Below are 19,758 nucleotides of genomic sequence, written 5' to 3'. Positions count from 1 at the left end.
TGTGTGTGTGTGTGTGTAAATAAATTTTTAAAAATATGTTAAAAAATTAATAAATATAAAAATATATTAATAATATCGATAATATAAAAAATATAAAAAAATAAAATAATGGTTGTTTCCGTTATTTCCCCCCCTGCTTACGTCATGACGCACATAACGCATTACAGTAGCACGTATCCGTGCGCGCGTGCTTTTGCGCGCGCGCTCGTGTAGGTGAAGGATGGGTCGAACCTTATCGCTCAGTTTTAATCGGTTTTATCGCAGAAAATCCGTTCGAATAAAATTCTGTTTAACTTCAGGGAAACTTTACGTAAAGGGGGAAAAAAAATCCATTGTTGTTATTGTTGTTTTTTTTGTTGTTGTTGTTTTTTTTTCGTAAACTCCAAAGTTCGGAGGAGGGACAGTTACGGTTTAAGCTAGCAGTGACATCACTAGCTAGCGGTGACATCAGTTCAGACACCCTCGCCTCCCGGGCGGACGGAGCCAGTGGGAGGGTCCGACGTGAGGCGACCCCGCCGTGCGCTCCCAACTCGGAGCAGTCCGGAGGTAACAAGTGTGGGATTACCGACAGCTCCCGGCAGCCCGCACCGATGAGATGATCCCCAAACACGGCAGCGTTCGTCTCCTGCTCGCCGTCACCTGCACGCTCATCCCTGGGGGTTCGCTGTGGTCCTACCCGGAGGAGGAGGACGCCCGAGCCGGGTGAGGAGAGGTGACGCCCGGTTGACGGCACTGAGCCCGTGACGTGACCGAAACGTGACTCACCTGGAAGTGTTTGTTGTTTTCCAGCGGGGAGTGCTCGGAAAATAACGTCTCCACCAGCAAGTACCCCTGCGTGAAGTCCACGGGAGAGGTGACGACGTGTTACAGGTACATTATGACGTCATGTCATCAAGTTTAAAATGCAGTTTGGCAGATTAGGTTAAAATCTGGTACAGATATGCTTCAGAACAAGATGTTAGAACCCGATAAATCAGTGGTTCAATGAACAAAAAAAAATCTGTTTTACATATTACCCCTCAGTTGACCCTTAGGGACAAATTAAGTTTTTTGAAGTAAATTTAATTAAATTACCCCTTAAGATGTGTGTGTGTGTGTGTGTGTGTGTGTGTGTGTGTGTGTGTGTGTGTGTGTGTGTGTGTGTGTGTGTGTGTGTGTGTGTGTGTGTGTGTGTGTGTGTACTGTATATACACACACACACACAAGCTTTTTAACTCAAAGCATCATGAAACACATCAAATGTGAAGGAATGAAGGGGCTTCCTCTGACAGATGGGCCAATTTGGGTTTCAGTCCCGGTCCTGCTGTCTGAGCATGAAGGGATCATCACCCTCTGGATGTCCATGAGTCTCCGTATTGGCCCGTCGGGCCCTGACACTGGCTTTAATTTGACGTTCCACAGACACAGTGGGTCCTGTCAGAGGCCACAGATTATGTTATTAGAACCTAATCCGTCTTCATGCAGAGGGGCCGCCTCGCCGCCCGATGAAAAACTGATCTGCAGGGGTAAAGAGGCGTTTAGTCCAACATCCGCTCAGTGGGTTCGGGTTTAGGAGCCAAATCAGCGTTTATGGGTTTATTAAAAAGTGAATTATTGTTGAGCCTCGACACAGGAATCAGATCGCTGACAAGCGTGTTATAACGCACATCCGTGATCTGGCTCAACTGCATTTATCTAAATCATGCAATTGATTTGGTTTTGACTTTTATTTCGGGTCATAGCTTGTCGTTTTCTGGGATTGTTGTCTGTTCTTCCAAATGCAGACCCGTAAATGTTTCGGGTCAGCGCCAACCGCTTCCAGATCGCAGTGACATCCTGTTTCAAACACATTCTTCATGTACGTCTGTAGCTGTTCCGGCCCTTTCCCACAGCGTTCATGTGAGGAGCTGGGTGTTCTCAGTTCACCTGCAAGTGAGAGCTGACACCCCCTACCCACCCTCGGCCTGACAGGATCGGTCATGAGGGGAGGTGTCAGGGTGGGGCCAGATATTCAGCCAGTGAATCTGAAACAGGGTTCTGAAAGGCGGCTGAATGCGACCGTCACCGTGTTCTGATTTTAATCGATGGATTTGTTTATCAAACACAGAGAAAATAAAAACACAAGCAGAACCTGGAGGAACAAGTTGAATCCATTCTGTGACTGCAAGTCCAACATTTAACCATTTAAATAACTAAAATCATTTTTAATCTATTCCTAATTTATGAAAAAAAACATTTTTATCAACCAATAGACATGCAGAATTTACCTGTGTATAATTAATTATATATAAGTTACGTAAACAATGATAAAGAATGATAAGAAACGTAAAAGACACGAGAACACACGACCAACCTTACTCCACCAACGAGAACAAGATCTGGTCTCACTGATGTTGTATCCATCCGCCAACGCGTGGTAAAGAACAAGATCTGGTCTCACTGATGTCGTATCCATCCGCCAACACGTGGTAAAGAACGAGATCCGGTCTCACTGATGTTGTATCCATCCACCAACCAACGCTGGTGTCTTGAAACATGGCTTTTTATCTGGGATTTTGCTCGTATGTAGAACATAAATATGGAGAAAGCAACGACTCGTATCTCAAACGACTCGTATGTCAGGGCACTGGTTTGTGTAAATGTTGACAGATGTTAACAGGAGAAGGGAGGATAACATTTTGTCGGGTTGAGTCTCAAACAGTCGGATCCTTAATAAAGTTGGTTCAGTTCTCTTTAGGATTGGGGCCACATGAAGGAATCCTGAAGCCCACCCCCCTTCCCCTCCGTTGCCCCGTTGCCGTGGCGTTCTAGTGTGTTCCCTTTAGCGCTCATCCTTGGATCATTTGTCATGTTGTGAAACTGAACCAGGGGAGACACCAAAGACCCGGAGCACATGTCACGTACAGGAAATGGACCGGTCCTGAGTGGACTCTGACCGAACCTCCATTCATCGCTGTGGGTCGTTCCTGTGAAGAGTGGCCTGACGTCTGCAACGGGCTTTTATTTTGGAACATAGAGCTCATCATCAGACAGGAAGTGTTTCATGGCTGCAGAATTTATTCCTGTGATAAACGTCTTCCTGAAAAACCAAGCAGCGTTTTCTCTCCAGTGTGTTTTCAGTGTGTTTTGGCCCGCCGTCAGCTCCTTCTAGTTTTTTTGGAGAGATGGAAGTTTTATGTACGCTCTGTGTGTGTGTGTGTGTGTGTGTGTGTGTGTGTGTGTGTGTGTGTGTGTGTGTGTGTGTGAGTGAAGATGCAGGTATTTTAGGGACTACAGTAACCAGATTTTGTTTTGTTGCTTGGTTATTTTGTTTGTTTCTGCTGCTGATGGTTTCCTGTTGGTTTGGCGTTTCTGGTTCTGATAAGAATCCTCAATCCTCTGGTTTCTGAACCACATTTGTGCTGCTGGAAACAAAGAACAAACTTTCCACAAAACCCTCCTTGTGATTCAGCGAACCGTGTGAATAAATAATGAGTTTCTAGTTTCTACTTTATTGTCTAAAGATCTTCTCACCTATTGAGAACGTTCCTGATCCAATCTGCTCACAGTAATGGGATGGAGACACATTAATAATCTGTGTTTACAGGGGGTGGGGGGGTCATGAAGCCGTGATTACGTTGGTCTGATTTATCGTGCGTCTGATGACGACCACAATGACTCTTTAAAGGAAATGCCTCTCAGAACCCGGCGGGCCGAGTCGCTCCCCTCTGCAGCTGCAACAGTTACACATAATTGATGTGCGGTGTGTGTAATAGTTGCTTTGTTATGTTTCAAAATAATTCTGGTGGTACAGAGCGTTTTGTTGTGACCCCCCTGTTACCCCCCATTCTGCCCTGTGATTGAAGGGGAGCTGGAGCGGTGAGGAACTCGTTCCCCCCTGATGGAGGTCATGATGGCAGACGGCAGCACTGAGTCGGTGTGTGTGTGTGTGTGTGTGTGTGTCTGAGATGATATGATATTGATAGTATTATTGATCAGTATCCAGCTGATCCATACAGCGGGATCTCATAGATCGGTTGTTAATTGTCCACCTGCACCTCTGTTTGTAATATTTTCGGTTTATATAGTAATCCTTCACCCGCGCTTCAAGATGCACGGCTTCACTATATCGCGGATTTTTTTAGTAAGTAGTCACATGATACCGTACGCGCATGCTATTGGCTGACGACATCCATGTGTGCGCTGCGTTCCAAGACTCACGGTTCCTCCTGCGACTTTTCTTTAATACAAAAGGGTTTTACCTCCACGGCGTCACCGTGGCGTTGGCGGATTCGTCTTTGATATCGATGTTTGTCATTGTTGCTTTTGGACCGATTCCGTTCAGACTTGCACACCAGGATGAGACTCATGCCCCCCGAACGCGTCGGGCAGGAAGGCAGCTCCGCACATTCCTCCAGTTTTCCCATTTATCTGGAAGGTGATCCTGGGAATGTTTTTGACAAGCAGCGCGCCCTCAGTTACGAAGTGAAGAACCCCGCTGGAGACGTCAGCGTCGATTCGTTCTCCTCGAAGGACATCAGGCTTTCAGCTCCGCTCTCGTTTCCATTTGCTCTTTTCAGACGTCAAAGGCCCAGAAATCATCACAAGAACCAGAGAGATTTTCCATCGACGGCTAAATGAGCGATTTAGATTCTATCTGAGAGGAAACTGCTCCGATTCACAGAAGCGATGGCTTCGGTCTGATTATTCAATCTGTCTGCAGGGTTTGAAGTCACTCTTGTCTCTTCGGTTGTCTGATCTGTTTTCCACATTAAAGTCAAAATTCATTCTGTAACTTACATAATGAATGAATATAATACGTTTTATTTCCTCAACAGACGCAAACAGCTGTCAACTCCAGATGGACACTTGAGGGTTGTTGCCAGATTGTCGATCGTCCAGCGATCGAGCAGATAAATTTAGAAACACTGCTTGAGGAGTTCAGCAGGGCAACATTAGAGTTCAGTCTTTCAGGCCTTTTCATTTCTGTTATATATATAAAAACACAGGCATATGTTCACAATTTAATCCTTACGCTTTCTAAACAAGTGATGACTGGACGAAAGCATGTGAACTGAGTTAGATGTAACAACAAAATGATTCTCATATCCTTGTGTTTGTTACCAGAGGAGCAGTTATTAGCTTTTATAACTTGTTATGTCTTGCCTTTTTATTTCTACGGCAAATAAAACCAAGCCCTGACGGAAACAGAACCGATCAAACAGTTGTTTCTGGGCTGTGAACAGAGTTCCACCTGGAAGAGTCAAAGGCAGGAACACCTGGATTGACTGAAGGAAACACTGGAGAACCGAAACTCACATCGTTTGCTTTGGCACCGCGGCGCTGTGCGATAATGCCGCTCAGCAATTGAAAAGCAAAAAAATGTGCAAAGATAAAGTAAGAAAGCCGACTGAAGGAGGATGGAAGGAGTCCAAGCTGTTTCCCAACATCCTCCCGAGTATCGCCTCATCAGAACGGTCCTCGTCCGATTCCGACCCAGATAGCGCCGCTGGAAATCACGTCAATCAAAAGCGTCGGAATTCTGATCGTTAAAAAAAAAAAGATTTACAAGCTAATGAATGCTAAATAACTAGAAACTCACGACTCAGCAGTTTGTTATCCCGTCGTTTTCATCAGACGAAGCGAAACCAAATCCCTGAAACGTCAGAGAACCAACATCAGCATCTGTTTCCCATCAGCGCTCGTGAAGTGGATTTAAATGCCGCTAACTGGATCAGACGGCTGGATGACGGGGGGGCGGGGCATTTAATAATAACGACACCTCCCTCACAGGAGAAGGTCAGCTGTCAGGTTGAGAGGATGATCTTAAAAGAGCTTAAAGGGCTCAAAGCTGGCGAAACAACTGATGATGATGTGATGGGTAGAGCTAGGTCGAAATGACTCCTTCATGCAGGCGGGGGGGGGGGGTTCATAACCCCTCCCTCAAAGTTAAGGAACAGTTTTATGGTGAGAAGAACCCACCACTGACCAGCAGTTGGAAACAGGAAGCAGCACTCTCCTGCGGCAGACCCGTGTTTTTGTGACCTGTTCAAACCAGAATAATTATTATTCTTTCAACGACTTGTGGCCCCGACACAAACGTGCCCCTCTGGGGGGGCTACAAGACCATACAACCACCACAACAACCCCCACCCCCTCCCCCAAGTTTGGTGGGGATGGATGAGAGGTGGATGCCAGCTCCTGATGAAGGCCTTGATTCTGATTCTGAGTCATAATTAAATATCAGCAACGCCACAACTTGTGGATGATGCCCCACCACCCCCCATCTCCCACCCCCCACAGAGAAAAGCTGGTTCAGTTTGGATTCTAAATGACCGTTCTGGTCTGCGGCGCCAGTCTTTCCAGCACGTTGTTGACGGAGCTGCAGAATATCCTGCTCGGTGAAGGATGGGTTCCATTCGGCTTTGTGAGGAAGACTCAGCAGAGTTAACTTATCGTAGTGGTGGTGGGGGGGACATGTTAGTGTTCAGGAGCATTCCTGACCCCCGGATGAAGACCAGAGGGGCAGCAAACGTTCCCCCTCGTCTCCTTCCTCAAGTCTATTTTTCATTTAAAAAATTCAGTCACCGGGGCGACGAAGCAACAAATATTAGTTTAAATATTTAGAAAAGCGTTTTCTTTGGGGTTCCATCACACTTCTTGAAATGTTTCCATCATTTCTGGATCACATCTCTGATTGTTGCCATTTGTTTTCATTTAGAAGAAAACTTCACCAGACGAACGTGACTGAGAATTCTTGCTTCATGAGGCTGAATAGTTTGCTGACTCGTCAGCTCTCAGAGCTCACGTACTTCATCATGATGGCGTGAGGTCAGGCTGGAGCAGAGATGGATGTTCTCCCTACACAGGATGTGGAGCTCCGCCTCTACTCTGCGTCCACACGACGTTTTCCTCGTCGGAAATGTGTGTCAGGTTTTAGAAAGTATTTAGCAGTTACTAAAAATCCCTCTGGTGTTGCTTTTGGCTGACGCTCGTTGGCTGGTGTTTGTTTCCACGGAGGGCTGCTGTGTGGTCCCACTGTGGTGGCTCTGTGGGGGTGTGATGGTTGAGATGGTGATGTGTGGACCACCGGCCGCCGCTCTGCCTCCATACGTCTGAAGGGTGGCTCTAAAGTAGACATACGAGTTATTTGAGATACGAGTGGTGCTTCAGGACACCACCGCTAGTTGGTGGATGGATACGACATCAGTGAGACCGGATCTCGTTCTTATTGGTGGAGTAAAGACGTAACTAGTGTGTTCTCGTGACTTACGCATTTCTTTTCATTCTTCATCATTATTTACGTAACTTATATATAAGTAATAATACACAGGTAAAGTCTGCGTGTCTATTGGTTGATAAAAATGTTTTGTTTTTTTTATAATTAGGGGATGTTTTTTACAAGACTGGAATGGATTAAAAGGATTCCAGTTATTTTAAGTGGTTAAATATTGTTTGACTTACGAGTTCAGTCGCTCAGATTTAACTCGTATCTCGACGTACGACTGTACTTGTATGTAGATGATTACGTTTTGTGATTGTCATGACAGAGTACAGGTGCTCCCAGGTGGTCATTAATATTATTATTATAATTCAGATACTGACAGAACTTTATTCCTAATCTGGGTGAACATTGGAATCAGTTCAGTTTCTCCACAAGGGTGAAAGAAACTCCTATTTAAAGCAAATTAAGTCGTAAATCTTTTGGTTTCAGTCCATCTTTGTCAGAAGCAGACATCTCAAAATCCATTTTTCATCATATTTCATCAGATCTGGTCCTGATTGGTGCAGTGTTTGTTTTGAAGCAAGTTTTAGGATGAATGAGCTGGTAATCCAAGCGATAACAGACGAGTTAAGTTCCTAACATTTCCCTGAAATGGAGGCTGCCTGCTTTTGGGACGACCCCGCTGCGTGTCTGGAGAACCTCCAGCAGGATGGTTCCAGTTAAAAACACATGAAGGCCTGACGGCAGTTTACCGCTGCAGAACACAGACGGACCGGCTCTGGACTTCCTCAAGTGTCATATCAGGGACATCAGACGCACCTCTGACCCGTCCTGAGCTTTAAAGCCGAACTTTATGCTAATGGGAATAAAAGTAGACACCTTCATCGTGGAGCACTTCACTTTGATTTGCTTTGGCGTCTTCCTCCCCGGCCGACGGCCCTGGTGGTGGATGGATTTACATGAGTGGTACCGCGGTTTGGTCCAACCGATGTGTTATCGCCACACGGACGCAGAAGCTACACCTCGATGGTGCCGGTCTTTGCCAAACTTTTGTCTCATGTGAGGAGGCTTGGTTTAAAACCTGGAAGCAGAATCAAATGCTGGTCTGGCTCCATTTAGAGGCCGAAAAATACAAAAGCAGAAGGAGTTTGGTTCTCATTTAGTTTGGTTATTAGGCTCTTTTGATTCTTTATGTCGATAATCAGATGGAATCAAATCAGGATCTTGTTTTAGTTCAAGTAAAATCGGAGACGGATGACATCATCCGGTTTGACTTCTCCTTGTGTCTCCTTTTGTCTTCACTTGTCTTCTGTGCTTCAGCCTCAAGTCCTTCTCTGAAGACACCCACAGGGGACTTGGTTCTAACAGACCTTTAGCTCCCAAACAGATGACAGGAGAAGACTTGCTGTTCTCTTACTCATACTATCCTACTGGAATGGGATTTTCCACTCCGGTTGCTCTCTTTGTGGCTTTCATTATCTTTTCCAAGTGAATCCTGGAAGCGTACGTTGCTGCGGAAGCTGCACGAGATCTAGATTGTAGTTCCAGCTCCCTCACTGGTGTCACTGTGTAGGACACCAGGAGTGGTTGGATATTAAAAGGGGCAAATGCCCGTTTGACCCCTGTCTCCATATTTCCAGAAGCCTTGGAGGAGCTCGTTGTTGTTGGACTGTCTTCAGTCTTCACGCTGGGTTCTGCTGTAAAGTACTTAACGTGGTGAAGCCACAGTGTTTGTGTTTCATGGCCGCCCTCCAACAAACAGATACCAACTTGTGGAGCTCAGAACTCTCCAGCATCATTACACTTTTTATGGCATCGCCAAACCTCACCTGAAAACACCTTTTCTTCTAGCAGAGAAATGTTACGACTCAAAACGATGGTCTGGTGTGCGATCTCTTCCTTTTGGTGCTATTTATAGTGAAACTATAACCTTTCCAGGAGCGTTTGATTCGTCGATCTGCAGCTTTGGAAAACACAAAGGTATCCAAGCGTTCCTGCTGCCCTCAGGGGGGGTCGATTTTTTATTCCTTGATGACGTGTCCAGCAGAAGTCATGTTTGATAAACTGCACATCGTCGAGCTGTGGAATTACTCCACTCGTCTTTTGTTTGTCATGACAACCAGCGAGAGCTCGCAGGCGAGGGCCTGTTGTGACTTTCTCTTCTTTTTATTTGTGTGTGATTTAATACGGATGTCCATAACAGGGATAGTTCAGAGCGATCGCAAAAAGGTGACCAACAGTTCTTCCTGACCGACGGTCGTGTTGCTGCCTTGGTTTTCTATTAATAACTGAACACACACGATGAGAAGGTGAAGATGAATCGGTGGGAATCGGTCTGTTTCTTTACCCACGGCTGTCCTCCATGTTGATGCAGGGGGGGGTCCACAGCTTAGAGGGTAATTAGAGTGGTTTTGGTCCCCCCGGGGGTAACTGAGGTCAGACTAATCTATGTCTGGGGGTAAAATGATCTGGACCTCCGGTGAAATCAAATGACCTTTAGGTGAAAACGGGCACAGGTGTGTGTGTGAGCGTCTGCGTGTATGTGTGTGTGTGTGTGTGTGTGTGTGTGTGTGTGTGTGTGTGTGTGTGTGTGTGTGTGTGTGTGTGTGTGTGTGTGTGTGTGTGTGTGTGTAACAAATGCATTTATTATATTCTTCCCCTCCATGACTATGAATGGAATCCACATGTGTTTTGAGTTTGTTTGCAGATCTGCATCAGTGACTGGGTAGTATTTTTAGTTTGGGTTGTGAAAGGCGCTGTTGGCCATGGGTTTTTGATATGGAGCTTAAACATTAATCAAGTTTTGGGCAACGGTTATTTTAAAGCATCCCTGAGCCTGTCGCCGTGGAGACTGATTTCCATCTTGGCCGTTTCTGCCGTTCGGAGGACGTTTGACATGAAGACGTGCGTTGGTTAACGTTGCGGGGCGTTAACGCTGCATCGGTAGAAAACGTGACTTCTTAAAGAGGTAACTCGGCCCCCGCTGTGGGAACACATTAACGTTTCACCTCTAGCGAGCATTTAATATTCTGGAAAAGTGTGTTTTGACTGGAAGCATTAATTGTAGCTTTTAACGTTTGCCACAACATGCAATTTAAAAAAAGAAAAACCTCTCTCCTGCAGAGACTCACTGAGCAAACGGTAGATTTAAAGCAGGCTCTGAAACACATCTGTGTTCACATCTCTATCGGATGAATTTATCTCCTCAGACGCACAAACAAGACAGGACACATTCTCCAATCACAGAGCTTCCCCCATCAGTTGTGTCTGTTCAGCAGGCGTGTTGTTCCAACTTGTAGACAGGACTTATCATTACCATCTGGGTGTAGAGTGTCTTCCTCTTCCTCCTGACACACGTCAAACACGGCCGGGTCAACAGAGGGTCAACGCGAGACATCTGTCAGGTAGCATCAGGTCACGAGAAGATTTATTTAACGACAGAATGAGGTAAAGGACAGAAGGCAGCACATTAAAGGGTTAAAAAAAGATTATGTGGGTGATTAGAAATAGGAATACATGTGGATCCAGTTTCCACGGGATGTTGTTGCCCCTCTGTAATCTCCTGAGACGGAAATGGATGTTTGTTTCTCATGATCGTGAGCTGACTGGTTATTTTGATGCCGTCGGTTCTCGTGGGACGCAAACGCGTCTCCAGGTCGTCTGCTGAGACGTAATGACCAGACGCTGAAAAGACTCACTCAGATATTCCCGGAATGAAAATTCTTTGTATTATCGCGCTAAAATTAGCTGCTTGGCACGCAGTCCAAACTGTGCCGGTCATTGGTCCTCATCTGCATCGACCACGCCTCCAGGAACTGCAGCTGTTGGTGCAGGGTAATGATCGGATCACATCTAGTGACTGGATGCTCACTGGTGTGTGAGCGATGAGATGGAGTTCTGTGATTGGCTGTTCCACTAGAGGCCTCGGAAATTTTGGTGAAACATGTCCGTTGAAGCGTCAACACCATCGTTTCCCTAGAAACCCCGCATCCGTCTGGTTTTTTTCCTGAGGTGGAGGGATTTAACGACATGGCTGTGAAAACATCAGCGTACGAATTAGCCTGCTAGCATTATGTCATCAGCATACAGGCTGACAGAGTGGAGTGTTGCTGAACTGCGTTGCCGTGACTTCATGCTGTTACTGGATCTTTCTTAATCACCCACCCCCCCTTCCTGAAAGTGAAAGTGGCACCTGGTACCACTTTCCCTGAGAGATTTCCTCATAGTGAAGGTGAGGGATTCGACCTCATGATGGCGTGAGCGGCGCTGATGAAACATCACCACCGTCTGCCATTGGAGAGAAAGACGTGCGGATGAAGAAAGACGTGACGCAACGGAGAAAAGTTGGTTGTTGCTTCACGTCGGTTCAGACGGTCCCTCAACTACAAACACAGATGGAAACGATTTGGATGTTTGGGTTCTGTTACTCCTGACCTCTGAAGACGCGTGTAAAATCTGCACATGTATGTGTTTGAATGTAAGAACACGGAAGAAGCGTGTGAGTACGCAGGGAAGGACACATACTGTATGTGACAGAACACGGAGGGAACGGGTGTAAGTCAGACGAGTCTTCAGACATGATGACGTATACAAGGCAGCAGGCTGTGTGTGTGTGTGTGTGTGTGTGTGTGTGTGTGTGTGTGCGTGTGTGTGTGTGCAGTCTGGCCACATTAAACCTTATAAAGATGTTTCCCACATTAACAAACACGATTGTGAAAACGGATTGATTCTCTGGAAGCGTCAGATGTTTTGTGTGTTTCCTGTAAATCTCTGATCGATGACGTGATGTTGTTTCGCCTTCATGTCCTGATGTTTTACAGGAAGAAGTGTTGCAACGGCTTCAAGTTTGTTCTGGGTCAGTGTATTTCTGAAGGTAGGAAGACGTTTGGGATTGGTTGGATTCCTCTCTTGTCCTGTGATGTCAGTCTATGTCGATATCTAACCCTGGACTAAAAGTTACCGTACAATAGAATCCACAGGAGAACCCGAGATACGAGTCCAATATGTAACTGAACTCAAAAGTCAAACATTTAATCATTTAAAATAACTAAAATCATTTTAATCCATTAAAGCCTATTGGTTGATAAAACATATTTTATCAACCAATAGACACGCAGACTTTACCTGAGTATAATTAATTATATATAAGTTATGTAAACAACGAGAAAGAATGAAAAGAAACACAAAAGTCACGAGAACACACGAGCTATGTCTTTACTCCACCAACGAGAACGAGATCCGGTCTCACTGATGTCGTATCCATCCGCCAACCAGCGGTGGTGTCCTGAATCACAACTTGTATCTCAAGCTTCTTGTATCTCGAGGTTCTCCTGTAGGTTTCACGTGACCCGTGTTTCTCCGCTCATGAGACGCCTCCTGTCTCGCCTCCTGCAGACTATGACGTGTGTGCTGGCGCCCCCTGTGAACAGCAGTGCACCGACCACTTTGGTCGGGTTGTCTGTACCTGTTACCCCGGTTACCGCTACGACCGCGAGCGCCACCGAAACCGAGAGACGCCGTACTGTCTGGGTGAGACCACGCCCGTCAATCCGGTCCCGTCTTCAGACCCGAGTCTCTTTTAATTCTCTGCCTTCTGATCCTTTTCGTTTCGGCCCGTCTTTGATTTTCACACTCAGACATCGACGAGTGCGCCGACAGGAACGCGACTGGATGCTCGCAGCTCTGCCTGAACTCCGTGGGGAGCTACAGGTGTGAGTGTGAGAGGGGCTACTACCTGGAAAAGGACGGGAAAACGTGCATCAAGGGGGAGCGAGGTGAGAAAAGCATTTTCACTGCGGCGTTTTCTCTCTAATCGAGGGCCCGTCAGATAGCGAGGGGTCAACCACACCTCATTATTCAGAGCGTGGAGGAAACAGATGGGGTTACAGAAAACAGCATCATAGAATCAACACAATCAAAGATTTGGAGGATCAGGATTAACAACTTTATTTTGGGTTTTATCTTGGTTTATGAAGGAACAGCTTTAAGTTGGTTTAATTTCATCCTGAAATCCTTGTTTTTTGAGTCAAAATACTCAAAAAAAGCACAAAGGTGGGATTCCGCCTGTCTCAGAAGTCAAAGGTCAAAGGTTTTCTGTGACCCGTGACACTCTAGTCCCACAAAAGACAGTGTTACACAATCATCACACTGTAGGTCAGTCATTCCTCACACCTCACACCTGTGCGATTTAATCAGAAGCAGATGTTCTAGATCCCGTGGAACCGACCGAATCGTTTTCTTCCAGCAGTTCGTCTCACGGACAAATCGGACAACGTGATGGACGCCGGGAGCTGCTCGGCCACGTGCGACGACTTCCTGCAGATCAAGACGTCCGTCTTGCAGCTCAAACAGACGGTAACCAAACCCACGTCTGTCGGATCCGTCTCTAACACCGTCAACCCATCAGGGGGTTCTCGTCCAACACCGTATCAACTGAAGCGAGTGTAAAGATCTCGCCTCACCTCCGTCACCAACAGCGTCTCACAAACACAGGCTTGGTTTTCGGACTCTTTCCAGACTTCTCTAGCAGCGGGAATATTTCCTACTTCGTTCACTAGTTGGCCGTTCCTGTAGTTCTCCTGTCGGGACTGTCGTGAGTCCAGACATTTTAGGAATAGCAAGCGAATGACAACATTCTATGTTCCGTGTTTAGATGTTTGGATGACCTCCAGCTGACAGGAAGTGAGGCTTCAGCCCGTGAGAGGATCCGTGTTTGCGTTGGCCACACTCCTGGCTTCCTGGTCACGCTGTCCGTATTTCTCCTGCGTCTTTCTTCTAGATGGCCGTGCTGTCCAACAGCGCCGACGTCCCCGAGCAGATGACCAGCGAGAAGCTCCTGACCTCACCCGTGTTTCTACCGGGGCCCCCAGGTGTCCCCGGTCCTCCAGGTAAAACATGTGAAGTTTAGAAACAACCGACCGTTTGAAGATCGATCGCTAACGTCAGGTTGGGTCGTTCCAGGAGATCCAGGACCGGCAGGCCCTCAAGGCCTCACAGGACTGACGGGGCCCCCAGGACCTCCTGGTCCCAGGGGTCTGATGGGACCCCTTGGACCCACTCCAGACGTGTCCCACATCAAGAGGGGCCCCCGAGGACCCGTGGTCAGTCTGCTCTTACAGTTAATTCATTTCATTGTATTCACCACACGTTTCATGCTGCTCGTTCATACCAGGAAGTATGAAGGTCTGTGTTCACCCCCCCCCCCCCCCCACACACACACACACAACAGTGTGTCAGCGGTAAAACCTGGACGAACATGTTGTTGATTGTTCGTGATCCCAGTTTCTGCTCAGCAAACTTCTCTTGATGACATCATGGCATCAGAGAAGCTGGAACTGATTGACTCGCAGAACAATCCAACACGTTTCAGCGCTGACGCTAACGCTAGCGCAGGAAAGCCACACGTTTGGCTGCGGAAGAACGACGACCCGCGGTCACCGCGGCGGGAGACCGAACCTATTAACGGCGTCGGCTGTTTGCTTTGGCTCGGCGCTCGGCCGTGGCTCAACGTCAACCTCCGTGTTTAAACGTGGGATCCGACCCAAGAATGTGCAGGATGTGGCCGCAGAGGTTCTGCTTTTCAGCACGAGGCTTTTCTGCAGCGTTGTTAGTGATCGATCCCACCTTTAACCCCTTCACTTGGTCACATCCAGATCTGCATGATGCCAAAGCGAGATGTCTGGAAGCTGCTGTCACAAGAGAACAGATGAATGACTGTGTGTGTGTGTGTGTTACATCTGGGTGTGTGTAACGACCTGCTAATACATTTGGTTTGAGCCCACATGGGTCTGATCGCTCTGACTCACTTAAGCCAGATTGGATTCAGAACACAAAGCTCTTTGACTCCTGACTCCCTAATGATGTCTCCACAGTCTGACGATGATGAAGATCATCTGTAGATGATGATCATCATCATCATCATCTGAGGACGACCCGAGAGTCAGGTCCGATCCTCGCTCTGAGACGTGATTTCTGATTCTGACTGTTTTTGACAGGGACCACCAGGGGCACCAGGAAGAGACGGCTTGAAGGTGAGTCAGAGTCGTTTCTACTCATCTGGTGGACGTGTGTGTGGATGGGTTTCATCTGCTGGACCAGCTTCACAGTTCTGGTTCTGGTTCTGGATCTGGTGTGAACATGCAGAGCGTCCCGGTTCTAGAACCTCCAGAAGATCTGATGCCAGCAGCTCAAAAAACTTCTTCCTGACCTCCAGAGTGAAGGAACCCTTCGTCTGGGTTATCGTCTCAGAACGGTGTTAGCGTAGCGCGATGACGTCGAGAGCGTCTCGGTGGTCCATCAGTCCAGCTGGAGTGTTTGTGTGTTTATCTGTGTGTGTGTATGTGTGTGTGTGTATATGGGGGGGGGGTAACAAATCCAAACCATCTGCCAAAATACTCTCAGCCCCGGTTTGACCCTGAGCAGCGACTGTAAGCCCATGTCTGGGTTCTTCAGCACGGGGCTGGATCGGGGTCAGTTTAGCATAACGCTAGTTATCGTCGTGTTCACTGTGAAGCTGAAGGTGTGTTTTTTCTCCAGGGGGATCGAGGAGCTCCTGGACCCTCTGGACCTCCAGTAAGACCTGACCTGACACCAACACACACACCAACACACACACTGACAAAGATACATTCCTGACGTTCGAGATGACGCCGCCTCTTCCTCCTCTTCCTCCTCCTCCTCCTCCAGGGTCCTCCAGGCTCCTTCGACTTCCTGCTCCTGCTGATGGCTGACATCCGGAACGACATCGCCGACCTGCAGGTCAAAGTGTTTGGCCGGCCCATGTTCTCCCTGGGGGAGGACTTTCCTGCGGCCCCCGACAGCTGGAGGGACGACCAGGACACTGGTTCAGGTGAAGACTACAGGGACCCCCCTCCTCGGACTGTGGGGGGGTCTAAGAGAAACAGGAAGAGGAAGCCGGCACTGGACAGAACAGACTGGACGTTTTAAAGGGGGCGGGGCCAAACACTGGGTGTAAATATTCTATTTAAGTGTAAACAGATTATTTTTGTACGACTTGAGGTCGTGGGTTCACATCCCAGAACGGAGGAACCTGAGGATGCATGTCGAATTAAACCAGCAGCTTTTACCTCACTGGTTCCGTTTCGTTCACACCTGAATGATGACGTCATCACAACCACCTCACATGTCGGAGGAGGGGGAGGAGGAGCCCTCCATCCAGCCGCTGCAGAGCAGCTGCAGGTGCTGACTGGAGCCACTAGGGGGAGCCAAACGCTCATGAAGCGTCACTGCAGAGTCTGGTCGGACCAGAGCGTTGAAGTGGAGGATTTATCGATCACTTATTAATCAATTGATTACATTCTGATCGGTTAAGACAAAGAGAAACCGATCAGGTTTTCATAACCGTTTGGCCTTGGATATTGATTGGATATTGATCCAATCAGCTTCATTTATCTCTTACATCCCGGTCGGAACCACCCGGTCCGGACCCGGGTTTGTGGCTCCGGAACCACAGAACATCTTTTGGGGGGGGCGGGGGGGCACAATGAGCCCTTTGACGGACCGGGAGGGGTCAGGACTCACATCTGATGAAAGAGGGGCCGGGATGGAGGTTCTGCACATCCTCCTAACAAACTGGGGTCATCCCGACCAGACGGGGTGTGGATAGGGGGGGTAAGGGGAGGGGGGCAATAAATTTCTCCAAATCCTTTCTGGAAGTAATTAATCACCGTCATCCAAGGCCCCCCAGCCTTAAAAGATTTCAAATATTTGCTGAAGTGGCCCCTTGTTCCTAATTATACCCCCTCATTATTTAGAACTGCCCTCAGAAAGATGCGACATGAATGGGACGCCCCCCCCCCCCTCCACACTGCCCGGCCCCCACCGCAGTGAACGAGTTCTCATCCGTTAACGAGGTAATTTTATTAGACAGAATTATTCTAACCGGATCGGTAATTAATGATTAATCACTGACCAATCAACAGCTTCGAGGAGGGGAGGGGGAGGACATGTTGCCCCCCTTGATAGAGCAAATTCAGTTCTAATGAGCCCGCCCCCCCATTCGGAGGGCTTTCTCTTGTCAGAGCCTAAGTTTAAGGAAGTATTGAGAGTGAAGGGGCCAATAATGAGCGATGAGAGCTTTGTGTGCTGAAAACAGGTAGAGGGGCCCTGAATGGCCCCCATTCTGGGACTCCTGGGGGGTCCGTCTTCCCAGCACAACAACACTTGGCGCTGGAGGAAAAAAAAAAAAAGAGTCCGCTAAAGGGGGGTGGTGGTGGTGGTGGGGGGGTCTGAATGGCCACAAGTTCTCCAATTATTCTAAACGTTGTTGGGCCGGGTCGCGCGCCTCACATGTACACAAACACACATGCGCGCGCACACACACACCTGGACGCGCAGGCGCGCCCCCGTGGAGTTATCTTTACTCAGGCTTTGTCTGCTCTAATTGGAGCTGATGAGGGACTAATTGGTCGCTTTTTTTGACAACAGCCGGCACTTAAGCGGTGCGGGAGGGGGTGTGATGGGGGGGCAGCCGGTACTTAAACAGTGGCGGTCCAGGATTGGAGGGGGGGGGGGGCAGCAGGAGCGGAGTTAATGAGAGGCTCCGCACAAATAAAGGCTTGAAAACGGGCCCGGGGAGCAGAATGGGGGAGCAAAGGAAAGTTGAGAATATCCTTTGTGGGCTCCACATCTTTCACTGACGCGCAGGTATCTGAAAAGCAGCGGGGGGGTGGGGGTGGAGGTGGAGGGGGGGGGGCAGCGGCTGCTGAAACATCGAGCACTTGTGCGCATAAAGGATCCGTCCCGTATTGTTTGGGCCCCATCGTTTAGTGTGTCTCTTAGTAATGAGAAAGGGCCGCTCTTCACATGAATGTGGCGGAGTCCTCAGGGGACAATAAGTGGCCCCTCCCGCGAGGACCACACTGCACCGCGCTGAAGCAACGTGGAATAAAGGGTCCGGGTCCTTGTGGAGGGGAAGTATGTGGCCTGTGCGCGCACAACGGGAGCGAGAGACGAGGCCGCGGTGAACCGAGTCCTGGAGGATGAGGAGGAATCGGTCGGTACGGATCGATCATCATCATCATCATCGTCACGTGACCGGAGCCGCTCCTACCCGCGTCTCCTGCAGGTGAGGGGTTGGCGTCACGGCGGTGGTCTCAGGTATCCGGGAGGAACCGACAGCCGCCTGATCCCGGATCGAATCACATCGATAAGTATCGATTCACCAAACGCAAAGCCAGAATGTTCAATCAATACATCAAACACATTGTCGGGTGTCTGGTTCCGAGTCCGGATCAAATTACTGGGAAATTGTGTCACACATAAACATATGGATGGATATATAATATATATTTTAACTATATATAATTGAAAATGTAATGTATTAATTGTAAATTTAATATAATATATAACTATATGCATATTTACTTTTGTGTTTTATGGATATGGTCTTGTTTTTTGTATCTAGGTCTTCACACACACACACGCGCACACACACACACACACACACACACACACACACACACACACAAAGGAAAGTAAAATAAAAACTATACCACTATGTATGTGTGTATACTGTATGTACACACATGTATACATACACACAAACATATACGAATTGTGATGTGTTATATGAATAAAATCACAACAATTTTTAATGGAAAATGATTCATTTAAAAAAATAAAAACTAAACTACATCCACTGTGTGTTTGTCATCTGGTGGTTGTGTAACCATGGAAACAGCGTTAACATTAATTTTTTTATCCAAACAGTAGAAGAAGCTTGCTGTAATGATCCCTGTAGGGAAATTATTGTTTACAATGTGTTTTATATATATACATAAACACACACACACACAGGATCTGTAGGCATAGAGAGGACGATGATGGAGCGGCGGCAGCCACATGGCGTCCAATGAGGAACTTATGTGTTTTAGTGGGGGGTGATGCCTTGCTCAAGGGCTCCTCGGCAGTGCTCAGCAGGCGAACTGCAACTCCGGTTCGCTCTCCCTAAATTTTTGGCCCACATAGGCGTTGAACCGGCGACCCTCCGCCCCCCAACGGACTGATCGTAAACATCAGCGAGGAAACGATTGTTTGCGTGGAGAACCACGACGTCATCGAAGCTGCTGGCGCCGACCTGCGGCTCAGCGCTTCCATGCATTCGCTGATCAATACCCACAATCCCCGGATTAGCGTGGCAACAATAGCCCCTCAGTTGTGGGGTCCGCCCCCTCGGTGGGAGCCGAGGGCCCACACTACTTGTGTCATGGCTGGTCTCCCGCTGAGGCAATGAAAACTCCTGAAGGCAGCAGGCCGCAGCGCCCGACCTCTCCGCGACCCCATGTAGGCTTACCAGGCACCTGAAGGCAACACGGGTAGCACACACACACACAGAGGCTGAAAGGACTAAACCAACACCCCCCAGTGTCTGGAAAAACGCCTCAATGGTGCCCCCTCGGGTGCCTCCATGGCCGATTAGACATGCTGAAGTAGCTCTTTAGCGCTAACGTGTTCTCTAAGGCGCTCCATGTGCTACAATGACAAGCAACTGACGCTAAGCTATCCATTAAAAAATTAGCTCTGTTTGAGGCGAAGCATTACCAGCTGTAAATATT

At 48.0% G+C, this 19,758-nt stretch overlaps 1 protein-coding gene across 3 annotated transcripts; it reads left to right on the top strand.

The window, feature by feature from the left end:
• The first annotated feature begins 287 nt into the window (after positions 1 to 287).
• On the top strand, positions 288 to 16,652 carry ccbe1 (collagen and calcium binding EGF domains 1). Of its 3 annotated transcripts, none has more exons than XM_068335313.1 (11): positions 288 to 702; positions 790 to 870; positions 12,004 to 12,056; positions 12,578 to 12,712; positions 12,820 to 12,957; positions 13,428 to 13,537; positions 13,962 to 14,070; positions 14,144 to 14,283; positions 15,178 to 15,213; positions 15,719 to 15,754; positions 15,869 to 16,652. In XM_068335313.1, the coding sequence occupies exons 1-11, from the start codon at positions 596 to 598 to the stop codon at positions 16,127 to 16,129; spliced, it is 1,206 nt and encodes a 401-aa protein (XP_068191414.1). In that variant the 5' UTR covers positions 288 to 595; the 3' UTR covers positions 16,130 to 16,652. The 3 variants fall into 3 exon arrangements, with proteins under 3 accessions (XP_068191414.1, XP_068191415.1, XP_068191416.1); XM_068335314.1 differs by having other exon boundaries at positions 294 to 702; positions 13,431 to 13,537; XM_068335315.1 differs by lacking the exons at positions 288 to 702; positions 790 to 870 and adding an exon at positions 10,297 to 11,737.
• The last annotated feature ends 3,106 nt before the right edge of the window (positions 16,653 to 19,758 follow it).

The sequence above is a fragment of the Antennarius striatus genome, chromosome 15 (assembly GCF_040054535.1).
Source record: "Antennarius striatus isolate MH-2024 chromosome 15, ASM4005453v1, whole genome shotgun sequence".
NCBI classification, from domain to species: domain Eukaryota; kingdom Metazoa; phylum Chordata; class Actinopteri; order Lophiiformes; family Antennariidae; genus Antennarius; species Antennarius striatus.
This window is presented reverse-complemented; position numbering and strand designations above follow the sequence as displayed.

Bases quoted from the DNA above. Each gene is read 5' to 3' on its own strand.
- ccbe1 (XM_068335313.1), top strand. From the start codon at position 596: ATGATCCCCAAACACGGCAGCGTTCGTCTCCTGCTCGCCGTCACCTGC. The intron at 703-789 runs GTGAGGAGAGGT...GTTGTTTTCCAG, and splicing joins GAGGAGGACGCCCGAGCCGG to CGGGGAGTGCTCGGAAAATA. The intron at 13,538-13,961 runs GTAACCAAACCC...TCTTTCTTCTAG, and splicing joins TCTTGCAGCTCAAACAGACG to ATGGCCGTGCTGTCCAACAG.